The sequence below is a fragment of the Microcebus murinus genome, chromosome 29 (genome assembly GCF_040939455.1).
Source record: "Microcebus murinus isolate Inina chromosome 29, M.murinus_Inina_mat1.0, whole genome shotgun sequence".
Classification (NCBI taxonomy): Eukaryota; Metazoa; Chordata; class Mammalia; order Primates; family Cheirogaleidae; genus Microcebus; species Microcebus murinus.
The window spans coordinates 1,075,674-1,089,864 of record NC_134132.1 but is presented as its reverse complement, the minus strand read 5'-3'; the positions used below and the strand labels follow the sequence as shown (position 1 = coordinate 1,089,864).

Here is a 14,191-nt window from a genome sequence, read left to right as displayed (position 1 = left end):
TTTGGGAGGCCGAGGCGGGCGGATTGCTCAAGGTCAGGAGTTCGAAACCAGCCTGAGCGAGACCCCGTCTCTACCAAAAATAGAAATAAGTTAATTGACCAACTAAAAATATATATACAAAAAAAAAAAATTAGCCGGGCATGGTGGCGCATGCCTGTAGTCCCAGCTACTCGAGGCTGAGGCAGTAGGATCGCTGAGCCCCGGAGATTGAGGTTGCTGTGAGCCAGGCTGACGCCACGGCACTCACTCTAGCCTGGGCAACAAAGTGAGACTCTGTCTCAAAAAAAAAAAAAAAAAACAGATATTTTTGGCAAGTCACCTTAGAGCAGCCTCCCTAAAGCTCTTTAACCTGTACATCACTAACTTACCAGAATGGAACAGAATGTTGTTCTGTTTGTAAAGACTAAGGGAACATAAAATCTCATGAAATATTTTTTTTAAAAAATCCCTCCCTGATGACTACAATCTGCAGAGAAATCAGAATCTAGCATGAGAAAAAAAAAAATAACTAGACATAATTTGGGAATATTTTGAAATAAAAGAATGAGTATCTAAGCACCTAAACGGGCTTATTCCATTCAACTATATTTCTCTAAATCGCTTCAGATATTATGACCATTCAGTCCATGGAACATATTAGGCAATGAAAACTGCTTATTATTGAATTAATAAACACTCTTCAAATATTCTGGGATTTCGTGGTATAATATGAAAGCAATACAAATACATACTTCAGCAATGATAATTTCTTTATTTGGTAGAAAACAATGAAAAAGACCTTTTATGGAATGTTTGTCAGAGTCGAGATTTTCTCCAGGGATTAGACAAGTTCTCTAAAGAAAGTGGGAGGAATTATTTAATTCTTCCTCTGTAGGCTGGAAGGAAAAGGGACCACGAACGCCAACTACTTTCCCGTTGAAAGTATAAGCATGTCAAACGCTCTCAGCTCCAGACTGCCAAGGGACTGCCAGGAAGTTACATTATTGCTAAGTCAAGGAATTTTCCTGAGAAACAGAAAAAAAAAATCATTGGCACCATTTCCATGAAAACTCAACATATTTCTTCAATTCAATTTTCACATCCTGAAAAAAATATAAGGAAAAATACTGAGGACTTTGGGTCACAGATAAAATTTTCCATCAGAACAGCTTTAAAATCAATTTTCCCAAGTTGGATTTGCAATTGGCAGATGGCGAGGAGTGCGGTACAGAACAGCCGCCGGCTCTCGCCCCTCCCAGCGCCCAGCCAGAAGCCGGAAGTCGGGGCTGCCCCGCGGGGGCCGGGTCCTGCATGCGGGAGTCGACGGGGTGGCGGAGTCGGAGCTGTGTGACGCGCGCACAGAGGACGGATTCGTTGTCCCCAGTTCCAGTCTATCCACATTAAACCTGAGATAAGGGAAGACTGCTTCCCGTGACCGGAGCGCTGCGTTCCTGCGCCGGGTGCCGCGGCGTGCGGGTCTGCCGAGGGCCTGGCGTCCCGGCGAAGCCGCGGTCGGGCGCCCGGGGAGGCAGGGAGGCTCCTGCAATCGCCTGGAGCCGCGGGCCGCTTTCCTCCGCCTCCAGGCTCAAGTGTGCTCGCGGTTTCCAGCCCTACCGGAGCCTCTTCTTAGACTGCAGAGTGTCCCATTCCGTCTCTACTGCCACGCGGTTCCCCGCTCAGGGCCGCGTGCTCGCGCCCTACCTGACCGCCCCCGAGGTCAGGGGTCAGAGGTCAGGGGCGCGAGTCCCAGCCGACCAGCGAGCTCGGGCCCCACCCGGGCCGCTCGTTGGCAGAGCTTCCAAATGTCTTTGCCCAATTAGACATGAACTAACAGTAAAACAGCTGAGAATGGGAATAGGCAAAAATCTCAAAACCGAGATACAAAAAATAAAATCCCACCAAAAAAACCCAAAAAACTGTATGCTACATAAGACTATGCCAGAGGCCACAAGTGATCAAACTTAGCCCCTAAATATATTTATTTTAACAATAACCCATGCAATATAACCTAATTTTTTTTGCCATCACCTGGGGCCAGATTTCCTATGAAAATTCAAATTTCCAACCATTCCTTATCATACAAATGTATCATTTGCCACAAATGACTTTTGCTGTTATCATCTGTTATCACGCCTTCCATGTTGTTTTGTTATATTCGAGACACATTTCCTTAAGTCATAATTTCATAAAAAGTAGGAAAATAAAAGGTGTGTAGGGAGTTGTGTTATAAAGAAAAAAATGGAAGAACGTTTTTATTTGTGATAATGAATAGTCATTATCACAGATATTTGTATAATGTATTGTCACAAATAAAGGCGTATTTAATAAGCAGGTACTGAACCTTATCTGCTAAGTGATTTTGTCTGGCCCCTGTAGGCTTGTGAGTTTGCAGCCCCCGCCGTGGCCCCAGGCCGCCGACCTTTGACCTTCGACCTTCTGCAGACTGGAGTCGCCCGCTGGCCCGTGCGGGAGGGGCGTGCTGGGGGAACGGGCGGCCGCTGTCTTTTCTGTGTCTCCCAGTGTCCGCGCTGCAGCAGTTTGACAAATGTTAAATGATAACATTGCCTATGAGCAGGAGACCTGGGGAAATGTGGAAGGTATTTCCCTTATGTGGGGAAAAGAGAGTGCTGATGGCTGAGGTATTTTCATCGGGCTGGTTTTTGCCAGTACTGGATACATTATAGAGAAAAGAGGGAAAATAGTCAAAGTGTGGTCATTTGTACTCCATAAAACAATAATGGCCTCAGTCCTCTGTTCCAGTGTAACTCACATTTCCATTTGTCACCTTGCTCACAAAAGTTTTCTGTTGTTGTTGTTAAAGTCATACCTTGAAAACGTTGTGTAATGGCTGAGCTCTTGCCCACGTGGCAATGTGAGGGCAGAAATAAAGTCAAAGCATTAAAAAAACCAAAAATAAATTCTTAATAATAGTGAGAACAAAGACTGCAAAACAAGATTGCTAGAATCCAAGACTAACTCCAGTTAATTCTAAGGTTGAAAAAAGGTAGTTGAGACACTGGTCTTTATTATTATTATTTTAATGACTACATATTTATTAAGTAAATATTTCCTATTTTACATTCCTTTCTGTTGGGCAATCAAGTTGTTTCCTTTCAAAAGAAAACATTTCAGTAAAAAATGTTTCCTAGTAAAAATTTTTGGTAAAAAAATTCTTCTAGTCAGTCACTCAATAATAGAATACTAATGTACAGCCCAGTGTGTTTTCTTACCATCTATAGATGCACATACTTGCTACCATAAGCTGCTTGATGTTTATATGACCAATATTTGATCAAATAAAAAGTCTAGTCAAGAGAAATGTATCCAAAAGTAATTGATCAATATTTGATCAAATAGAAAACCTTGTAAAGAGAAATTTATCCAAAGGAACTAAGCCTTTAAAAGTAGTTTGTCGAAGCTTTTGCAATAAGAGACCAAGAATCTGTAATACAATATGTATAGGTAGAAGTCTGACATATGCTTTTTAATGAAAATTGTGTTAAAAAAGAAACAAAATTAGGAGAAAGGAATATTTTACATGACCTCCTCTTCCCCAACAAACAATAATCTAAATGTGATAAAGCAATCTTGTAAATCCTACCAAAAATTACAGGTTGCGTGTTTTGGTTTGACTTGGCTGCCCTTAGAAGAAGAGGTAGTTAAAAGCCTAAATTATTTTTCTTTGCAACTTGTCATGCCTAATAGTAATTTATCAAGAAAAATGCTTTAAATGTCTTTAGCATGAAAAAAAGTAAGAGCAGATGAATGTAAAGTTAGTCTAGTTATAACAACTCACTTTCAGGACTTACTATCTAAGACCTCTGTTGCTCTTAACTTTTGTTCTGTTCTCTCTGCACAATCTTGCAACTGAACACCACTTTCTCTTCAAAAAAAGTCATCTTACTTATATTTTAGTAACTAGAATATGAAATATGCATGAGTAATTGAAATGAATATTATTAAAAGGATTCAATGTTGTTTTTTTGTTTTGTTTTGTTTTTTTGTTTGTTTTTTGAGACAGAGTCTCACTTTGTTGCCCAGGCTAGAGTGAGTGCCATGGCATCAGCCTAGCTCACAGCAACCTCAAACTCCTGGGCTCAAGCGATCCTACTGCCTCAGCCTCCCAAATAGCTGGGACTACAGGCATGTGCCACCATGCCCGGCTAATTTTTTTCTATATATATTAGTTGGCCAATTAATTTCTTTCTATTTATAGTAGAGACGGGGTCTCGCTCTTGCTCTGGCTGGTTTCGAACTCCTGACCTTGAGCAATCCGCCCGCCTCGGCCTCCCAGAGTGCTAGGATTAGAGGCGTGAGCCACCGCGCACGGCCTCAATGTTGTTGTTTTTAATTCATCTAAACCCGTACATAAGGCAAAACTGAAACTGCTAAGGTTTCCTGGGAAGACTTTCCTTGAGATCATTTCCACAAAAGCAGAAACTCTGGCTGTCTGGGCTACTTGAGACAGCAGTGGGCTCACACTTCGGCAGAGGCTGATGGAAGTGCCGTGATGGTTAGGTGGCCTCTCTGGCGGAGGGTGACGCTAAACCGTCGTGCTCCGCGGTGGGGCACGCAGAGCCCCCTGCCAACTGCACGCCATGCATTGGAACTGAGTGAGGGGCCTGTAAAAAGCAAATGGTGTAAGAAGCGAGATCTCAACTGTTACCTGCGCTTTTTGCTGCCGAGCCAGTCAGCCCTCTGGCTAACCTGTGCTTCTCCAGTGCCCTGGGACTTCAGGCTGCATCACCCCTGAAGGAAGATTCAGCGTGTAGAATCTGTTCACCTCTTGTTAGTTCTGGGGGAATAGACTTCCGAAGAGAAAAGACAAGTCAGGAAACCCCCGTGGGAATCAGAGTGATTGGCCGTAGAGCAGTTTTATGTGCACGTGGACCTTCTTGGAAAGGCGCCCTCTCCATGTCCCTGTCCCAAGACTCGTTGTCATGAGGGACCTCAGAGGTCATGCAGGGCAGCTCCAAGGCTCAATTCTGCTTCAGATACTTGAAACCTGCTGTCACACACTTCAAACTTCTCCTTTCCAGGATAACCAAACCCTAATCCTATCAATTAATCCTAATTACTATAGAACATGAATGCCTTCCTCATTGCCCAAGTCCTTGCCAATATGGCCACTGCCTATAGTCTAGTTTATCTGTTTCTTTCTTGAAGAAGCACTTCCAGAAATGAGCAGATTTCTCCAGGGACAGGTCAGTGGTAGACAGTTGGGCAGGACCAGCTACTCTCTCCTTCTAGACTCTATGGGCATATTTAGATTTGACAGCATGTCAAGGCATGTGCAGCTGCTCAGTTACCCTTCCCCTCCTGAAATTGTACACAAGGTATGTTGGCCTTAATGCAAATATGCAAATGAGAAGGTACAAACTCAAATGAGTTCTGGTGGCCAGACAGGTAGCAAAAGTGTGTTGTCATTCAATGACCATAAGGAGTGTCAAGGATTGGGGTAACTTGGAGAGCATATCCCATCCCCAAAGGCATGCGGGCCCTTTTATGCCTTCAAACATCATGGTGGACAGAAGAAACATTGAATTTGCCCATGACCTGCCAACTTGCTACCACTGTGCCTCAGGCCAGTCTCTGGTGTTACATTAACAGCTACACCAGAAACTGTGCCATCTAGTATTCTGTGGTGCTGTGCAAATATGTGGCATGCTCCAAAATAAACTCTTTTGAAAAGGAAGCATTTCAGTACAAAATGACCAATTATTTATTTTTAATCTTTCAGGAATAAATTTACAAATGATCTGAAGCCTTTCATAACATTTAGATGTTGGTTAAGATCTCTTTTCCCAAAGTCAGAGAGATTGATTATTCTCTAAATAATTATTTTTAATAATCATGTCAACGTGTATTTAGCTTACCACATGGCAGGCACTATGGCAAGTGTTTTGTGCACATGATCTGTTTTAATCCTTGCAAAAAGATTATGAGATTGGCACTGCCCTCAAGTAGTACAGTGCGGAACTTTTGCTACTGTCCATTTTTCTCCTTGTCCCTTTCTGTTTTTAAGTGATAAGACCCAATCTTCTTATCCATAACACTAGGTGCCAGGCACCACCATCCTTAGATAAAATTTATGTAAAAATTTTGTGCTGGTTTATTGCATAGGTGCTTATAAACAGTTAAGAAGAAGGAACTCCAAGGTCTTATTTTTTGGAGTGCTTTTTCCCCAGTTGTCCACATGTGGACTCCCTGTTAAAACGCCCTCCTGTCCTAGACAGAGCCTGGATGCAGAGTCTGACTGCGGGGCAGGAGGAACTCATCCTCCTGCAGGAGAAAGTCAAGAATGGAAAAATGTCTGTGGACGAAGCCCTGGAGAAATTTAAACACTGGCAGATGGGAAAGAGTGGCCTGGAAATGATTCAGCAGGTAATGCTGACCCCAATTCCTTCTGGAACATTCTCTCCCTTGTGGAGCACCTAGACTCTTTGTAAGTGTTTTGTCTTCACAAGAAATACAGGTGGGATGATGAATATAAAAATTATTTTTCTTTAACTGGAAATGCACGCCAACAGACACAGTAAGACTACTTTCCATAAGAGCCAAAAATTCAGTGACTCTGGCTGAATACTGTTAGAGGAATCAGCCAGTCCTTAAAATAGGGCCCTGGGCCAAAGTCCAAAGAACAAAAAGATGAATGTTCTTTTCATTTCCCAAACACACACACACACACACACACACACACACACACACACACACACTTATTCCCATTTACTTTTCAGTATTCCTCTTGCAGTTTGCAAAAATATAATTTGTATCCTAGAAGTGAATCTATTAGCATTAATTGTGAAGTTATATTAGTACTGTTGGATTTGATGGAGGAATTATCTTAGGCAACTAAAGTTTTAAAAAATGGCACAAACATGGAGTTAATGGTGGAAGCTACTTTCCAGAATGATGAAGAACCATGTGGAATTGCTGGTGGTAAAGGTAAGATGGTGGTGAAGGTAAAACCCTTTGCCTTCTCCCTCTTCTCGCTCCTGCTCACGGCCACAGAGCGCCTGAAGAAGGTCTCGGCCCCACTCATAGGAGAGAGTCTATAAGGCCATGGAAACAACTGGATGGGAATGTACTTTCTAGATTTCCCAGGAAACCCTGAGGAAAAAGTGCTACTTTTAGGTTTTCTTCTAAAAGGGGATTTATTGAATGTTCGCTTGTATTACTTTTTGCCTAAAAAGATAATATTCAATGCAGAATATTTGAAAAACAAAAAGTTATCACCAATGTGCTATAAAGGGGAATCTAGTTGTGTATCATTGACTTCTAAGTCTCTAATCTTTGGAAGCAGAGCAGCAGGAAGGAATGTGCCTGGTAGAACCCAGACAGGGGCTCAGGCAGCAACAAAGTGTCACTGTGTCACCCCTCTGCTTGTGGACACTAAATAACAAATGCAGACCCCTCAAGCATGAGACTGGGGAAATGTCTCCCAAAACATCTGGTCTCCAGGATCCAGTACTGACCCTACCACTTGTAACTGTATAATTTGGGAAAGCTACGTCACTTTCTCTGTACCTCTGTTTTCATATTTGTAGAATGGGATGATGGCATTTTACATCTACGTCATTAAGTTGTGAGGATTGAGTAAGATAATACATGCAGAGTATCGATAATGACAATTGGGACATCATAGGTGGCAAATTAATACTAAGTGGCAGGGTCAGTATTGCCATCAGTGGCTGATGTTTTCATCTTGATCCATAAAACATTTGGAAATCTTGACTGTGTGTCCTGGTTGTTTCCTCATTAAGGAGAAACTGCGCCAGCTGCGAGACTGCATTATTGGGAAAAGGCCAGAAGAAGAAAATGTCTGTGGTAAGTAACACTGCCTGCTGTTCAAAGAGGACAGCATGATGAAGCGGAGAATGCAGGGACTGTAGAGTCAAACAAGCCTAAGTTCAAATCTTCGCCTCATCACTTCCCAGCTGTCTGAACAGGAGAAAGAAACGCTCGTACTCAGGCTCCTTGTCTGCAAAATCGAATAATTATACTTGCATCTGGGAGTGCTTGTGTGAGTTAACACGTAAAATATTTATCAAATTCTCTGATCCATAATGAACCCTCAATAAATACTCATTACGTTCTTTTGATTTCTATAGAAGATGCAAATAAGATAATTCTGCTCTGCATTCTTATAATCCATTATATAGGGAATCAGTAATTCAGGAGCCATCCTTTCTAATGAGTTAGAATATTTTCAATGTGGTCAATTCTCACAATTTTCCATATGTGCATCATTGCTAATAATTAAAAGTTTCTCTGGTGGCAGGAGTGGGGGGAACACTTGATGTTAATGCAAACTCAACATTATTAAGATGGTAAATCTTCTCCAAAGCTAAACAACACATTCTGATACTGAATATAAATTATGTTGTCACTATCTGACCAGTCTTTCCCCAAGTCTCTACTCTTGCACAGGTAATTAAAAACTAACAACCTCTAAAAAAGTATGAAAGCTTCCAAATCTTCCCTTTTCAATAATATTGCATAGCTTTTAGCTAGTCTTTCATGTTGAAATTCATTTCTCTTCATGTTATTGAACTATTATCTACTTTTCCATAGAGAATTCTTTAAGCTGTCTTAGAAACGTTTTCTAAAACGAAAATATACTTTCTGAAAGAATTAAGGTCATAGAGCCAGGGCTAATTTAGATGTAATAGAGTTCTACAGACCTCCATTCTCATGTGTAATAAGATTAAAATTTTAACAATTTATAAAATTGCAAGTTATGTAAATAGTTTTACTAAGGAACATTAAGCAGCTAACATTTATGTAGTAGTAGTCTCTGCGGTAGGCATTATCCCCAATTTATAAATAGGAAACTGAGGCTCTGAAAAACTAAGAAAAACAATGGACACACAGATTAGAAACTACAATCTATTTCTGTTTAATTCAAAATCAACACTCTTAATCATTGATGTCTTAATTAAAACTCAATTAGTTCTCCTTTTAGCCACAATAGAATAAACAGCACCGACAAATCTTCCCACTGCATGGAATGCTATACAAAGCAAAGGTATCAAGCAACTGATTTGGGGACGTAGACAGTGGGCAGCTGCAGACTGTAAAAAATTCCAGAGACAAGCAAAACTCCTGAGGTGGCTCTTATATTGCCCAGGTCTCTTCCAGAGACATATTTCCTGACCACAGTCTGGGCAAAGCAAGGAAGTCCTGTGGAATTGAGGAGGCAGAGATCCTAGACCAGGGCAGCTGAAGCTTCTGGAATGTGTGTGGTGGGTGGGTCCCTGGAAGGGAGGGGCTGTGTGAGAGGTAGCTTCAGAGGTCCCCACATGAGGGACTCCACCAGGCTGCTGCTCAGAGATGAGCTGTACATGCACAAGGCAAGAACACTCGAGGCATGTGACATAGCAGCTTTTAGGACATTAGAAGCAAAATAGAGTCAATAGAGGTTGACTAGAGCCAGGAAAATACCATACAGGGGATGTTTGACTTCCTGCCCCGCCAAAGTGCAGAGAGCTTCTAACACCACCTTAAAACACTTGACATGCCCATGTAATACCCAAGAGAGGCGAAGAGTATGGTCCGTGACTTACAGGAAGAGCTACGTAGACCTGCCCTGGCAAAGCTCACAGCCAAGCCCCTGGGAGATCTACGTGGGAGACAGTATTTCCAGGCTGACTGAGTCTCATCAAGGACCTTAGAAAGAAAACAGCTTGGGCTTTCTACAGATCAACACAGAAAAATGAATAACACCAAGCCTATGCAGGTCCATGCCAGCAACTGAACTGCCTGCTAAAACAAGAACCGATCCTCTCCAGAGGATCGTTACAGAATCTAGAACATACAACTGATTATCTGTAATGTCCAATATTCAACTTATTAAAACACAAGGCATACAAAGAAATGGGGAGTAAGAAATAGGACAATGTAATTCATAGTGAAGAAGAAGAAACCATAAATAAAAACTGCACCTGAGACATTGTTGATCTTAGCAGACAAAGGCTTTAGAGTGGCTCTTATAAACATATTAAATTAATGAAAAATGTGATTTTAGAGCTTGAATAAACAGGGAATCCCAACAGAAAAATTGAAACCATGCAAAAGAACCTAATGGAAACTAGAGAAGACAAGGTTACAATAAAAGAAATGACAAATTTATCAGATGAGTTTATCAGCAGATTGGATATAGCAAATTAAGAGTCAGTAAACACGAAGACAGATCAATAGAAATTATTCAATGTGATGACCAGAGGGATAAAAAGATTTTGAAAATGAACAGAGCCCCAGGGATATGTAGGCCAATATAACACAGTCTAGCATGCGTGCAATTAGAGCCCCAGAAGGAGAAAAGAGTGAGTTTGGTGCAAAACATTTTTAGATATTAATAAATAATGGCCAAAAACTTGCCAAATTAAATGCAAACCACCTGCTTACAGTTCCAAAAACTAGAAAAAGAAAAAGAATTAGTATAACTGTTAAGAACAACAAATAGGCAACTTATTTTTAAGCTACTTTAAGCCAAGGTATAAAGAAATTCTTGAAAGCAGCCAGAGAAGAGACACATTATATATCAAAGAAAAAAGGTAAAAATATTCAATAATTTCTTATGAGAAACAGTGGAGAAAGAACTAAAGGCAATGCAATAATACCTTTAAAATGCAAAAAAAAAAAAAAAAAAAAAAGACCATTGATCTGTAGAAAGACCAATTCTAAATTCATAGAAAATATCCCTCAAGAACTTGATATAATAAAGATATTTTTAGGTAAATGAAATTAGAGAATTCATAGTAAAATTGCACAACAATAAATGCTTTAAAATGTCATGCAGGGTGAAGGAATATTAACACAAACTTGGTTCCACACTAAGGGAAAAGGAAGGCTGAAACTGTACAAAGCAGGTACATATAAAATACTATGTTTTCTTTCTTCTTATAAATTATTTCAAGGACAACTGTTTGAAACAAAAATAATAACATATAAATTGGGATTTATTAATACATAATATGAAGAAGGAAAAGATATGAAAACAAAGGACAGTGGGTACAGATAAGTGGAATTATATATTTGCAACATGTTCATATGGTAAACTGCAAAGTGTGGAGTATAAAGATTCAGTTGTAAAGTAAGAAAAGAAGAAGGAAAAGCAGGAAATATAAAATGTAAGGTGTGAAGCATGAAGGGGCACATTGTTGTCTCAAAATAGACTCTGATAAGTTAAAGATGCATACTATAAAAACATAGTCATAATGCAACCACTAAATAATTAAATAAAAAGACATATAGAGGGAATAAAATGCAACATTAAAAGACTATTTGATTCAACAAGATGGCAGTATTAAACTAAGGCATAACAATATTTATATTAAAGACAAATGGATTTAATACATCATTCAAAAGACAGACATTTTCAAACTGGATAAAAGAGAAATACCTAACTTTATGCCATCTAAAAGATGTACATTTTAAACATAAGACAGATAGTTTGAAAGTAAAAGACGATAAAGGGTCTACTATGCCAAGAATAAGGGTAAGCATCAGAAAGCTGCCATGGATATATCAACATCAAGGCAAAGATTATTACAACAGATTAAAGGGGATATTACAGAAGAATAAAATGGCAGTTCACTAGAAAAATATACCAGTAAATAATTATGCATTTTTATTATATATGTATTTATGAGTTATATCAAAATACAAGAAGCAAAATCTGACAGTACTCAGAGATGTTTTCACTTCTTTCTTAGTAAGCAACAGAAAAAACAGACAACAATCAGTAGAGATATAGAAAACCTAAATACCACCATCAGGTGACTTCACCTAATTGGCATTTACAAAACAAGACCTTGAAAAAATTCAGAATACATGTTTGTTAAATATGTGCATGGAAGTTCAACAAGATAGAACACATGCTGGACTACCAAAAAAATTTCAGTACATTTCAAAAGAGTGAAATCTTCAGAGTATATTCTCGGAAAGATTTTGGTCATTTGAAGTCTTACATTGTCTTACTACAACAGAAGTAAATTTAGAAATTAATTAAGAATTAGAGATCTAGAAAGTCTCCCAAAATATTTAGGAACTAAATACAACATTCAAAATAGCCGATGAAGGCCGGGCGCTGTGGCTCACGCCTGTAATCCTAGCTCTTGGGAGGCCGAGGCGGGTGGATTGCTCAAGGTCAGGAGTTCAAAACCAGCCTGAGCAAGAGCGAGACCCCGTCTCTACTATAAATAGAAAGAAATTAATTGGCCAACTGATATATATATAAAAAATTAGCCGGGCATGGTGGCGCATGCCTGTAGTCCAGCTACTCGGGAGGCTGAGGCAGAAGGATCACTCAAGCCCAGGAGTTTGAGGTTGCTGTGAGCTAGGCTGACGCCACGGCACTCACTCTAGCCTGGACAACAAAGTGAGACTCTGTCTCAAAAAAAAAAAAAAAAAAAAAAAAAATAGCCGATGGGTCAAATAAGAAATCATAAGAAAATATTTCAAGCTGAATTATAATGAAAAAAATACATCAAAATCTGTGGAATGTAGCTAAAACAGTTATGCAGTTAACAGTTAAAGTAGAGGAAACTTTATGACTATAAATGTTATACTAGAAAAGATAAAAAGCTTAAGGTAAATGATTTATGTTCCTACCTTAGAAAAACTAGAAAATGAAAAGCAAATTAAATCTCAAAAGAGGTAAGAGAAAATAAATAAGATCAGAAATTAATATATAAAAAAAGGAAAAAGAGAAAATTAACAAAACCAAAAATTGGTTATTTGAAAATATAAATAAAATTGATAAGACCATGGAAAGAATGATCAAGGAAAAAAAAAGAAAACAAGAGTTACCTATATTAGAAATTAAAGTGGGTTATCACAACCGACATTAAAAACATATTAAGACAATATAATTACTTTTTGCCAATATCTTAAATGACTCAGACAAAAAAAAGAATAAAGTTTGAAAAACAAAATTTACCAAAACTGACTCAAAAATAAAAAAAATCAATACTTCTCTGAGTATAGCTCTTTGTACAGTTCTACTTTTAGAACTTTGTTAGTATTTCACATATTCAATAAACAAAAACATGGCAGGGAAAGGAGGCAAATAGAATTTAAACAAAAACAAATATTATAAACGTAGTATGGATAATGAGAGCCGGGTTTCCAATTGTCAGAGAAGTGAGTTATCACTAAGGAAAGAAGGAAGCTAGAAAGAACGCTGTGTAGTTGCCCTGGAACAAGAGGTGGAAGTCTAACAGATCACGGCTGTTAGGGTACGATTACAGACAGATAAACATGGAGACACACCTGTGTGCATAAACGTGTATTTCTTTGGCTCTGTCTGCTGACAGGCCCTGGAGGCAATGGCAGCCCAGCACCACATCTAGGTTATAAAAGAACTGCCCAAGAAGCATGGGAAAAGATGCCCAACATCATCGATCATTAGGAAAAGGCAAATTAAACTACAACGAAATGCCAATACACAAAAGCTATGACAAATATAATTTGAAAAGACTGTCAGACCTAAGACTGGTTAGAAGGTGGAACTGAACGTGCATTGCTGAGGGGAGCATGAAGTGGAGTGATGACCATGGAGAAGTCAAATGTGCGCGTACTCTAACGCCTAGTCACTCCACTCCTTAGTGTTTTTCCAAGACAAATAAATGCAAAGATCAATTTACAAAAGTTCATAGAACTTTCATTCATAGCAGACAAACTGGAAACAATCCAAATGTCCAATAAGAGAATAGATAATTATATCGTGGTACATTTATACTACGGAATACTACTCAGCAATTAAAAAAAATACCTACTGTCACACACAACAATATAAAAGAATCTTGCAGACATTATACTGAGTGAAAGATGCCAGGACCAAAGCAGTACATTCTGTAAGACTGCATTTATTTGGAATTATAGACAAAACTAATCTATGGAGACAGAAAGCAGGTCGTGAGTTGCCGGGAGTACTGTGTGGGTGAGGACTGCTGTAAGGGGCATGAGGGAGTGGAATATTCTATGGAGATGACATGGTCTCTATCCTATCGAGTTGCTGGGTACATGGCTGTATGGATTTGTTAAAAGTCATCAATCCTTAAAGATGTTTGAATTGTACTGTAAAATTACTCCTGAATAATGTAGATTTTTAAACAGAATGGAGTGGCTCAGGCCAACAGGGTATCCAGGCTGAGCAGCAAGCATTTTCTGTGTCAGACATGTCTACAGCGTGTGCCTGAGACAAGGG

At 39.3% G+C, this 14,191-nt stretch overlaps 1 protein-coding gene across 4 annotated transcripts in view; it reads left to right on the top strand.

Moving 5' to 3' along the window:
- Window positions 1–14,191, top strand: part of BANK1 (B cell scaffold protein with ankyrin repeats 1) — a 252,856-nt gene that overhangs the window by 234,808 nt on the left and 3,857 nt on the right. For all 4 annotated transcript variants that reach the window (XM_075998581.1, XM_075998580.1, XM_075998583.1 and 1 more), the window contains exons 11-12: window positions 6,212–6,363; window positions 7,743–7,806. In XM_075998581.1, coding sequence (XP_075854696.1) covers window positions 6,212–6,363; window positions 7,743–7,806 — 216 coding nt within the window. The remainder of the gene's footprint in view (window positions 1–6,211; window positions 6,364–7,742; window positions 7,807–14,191) is intronic.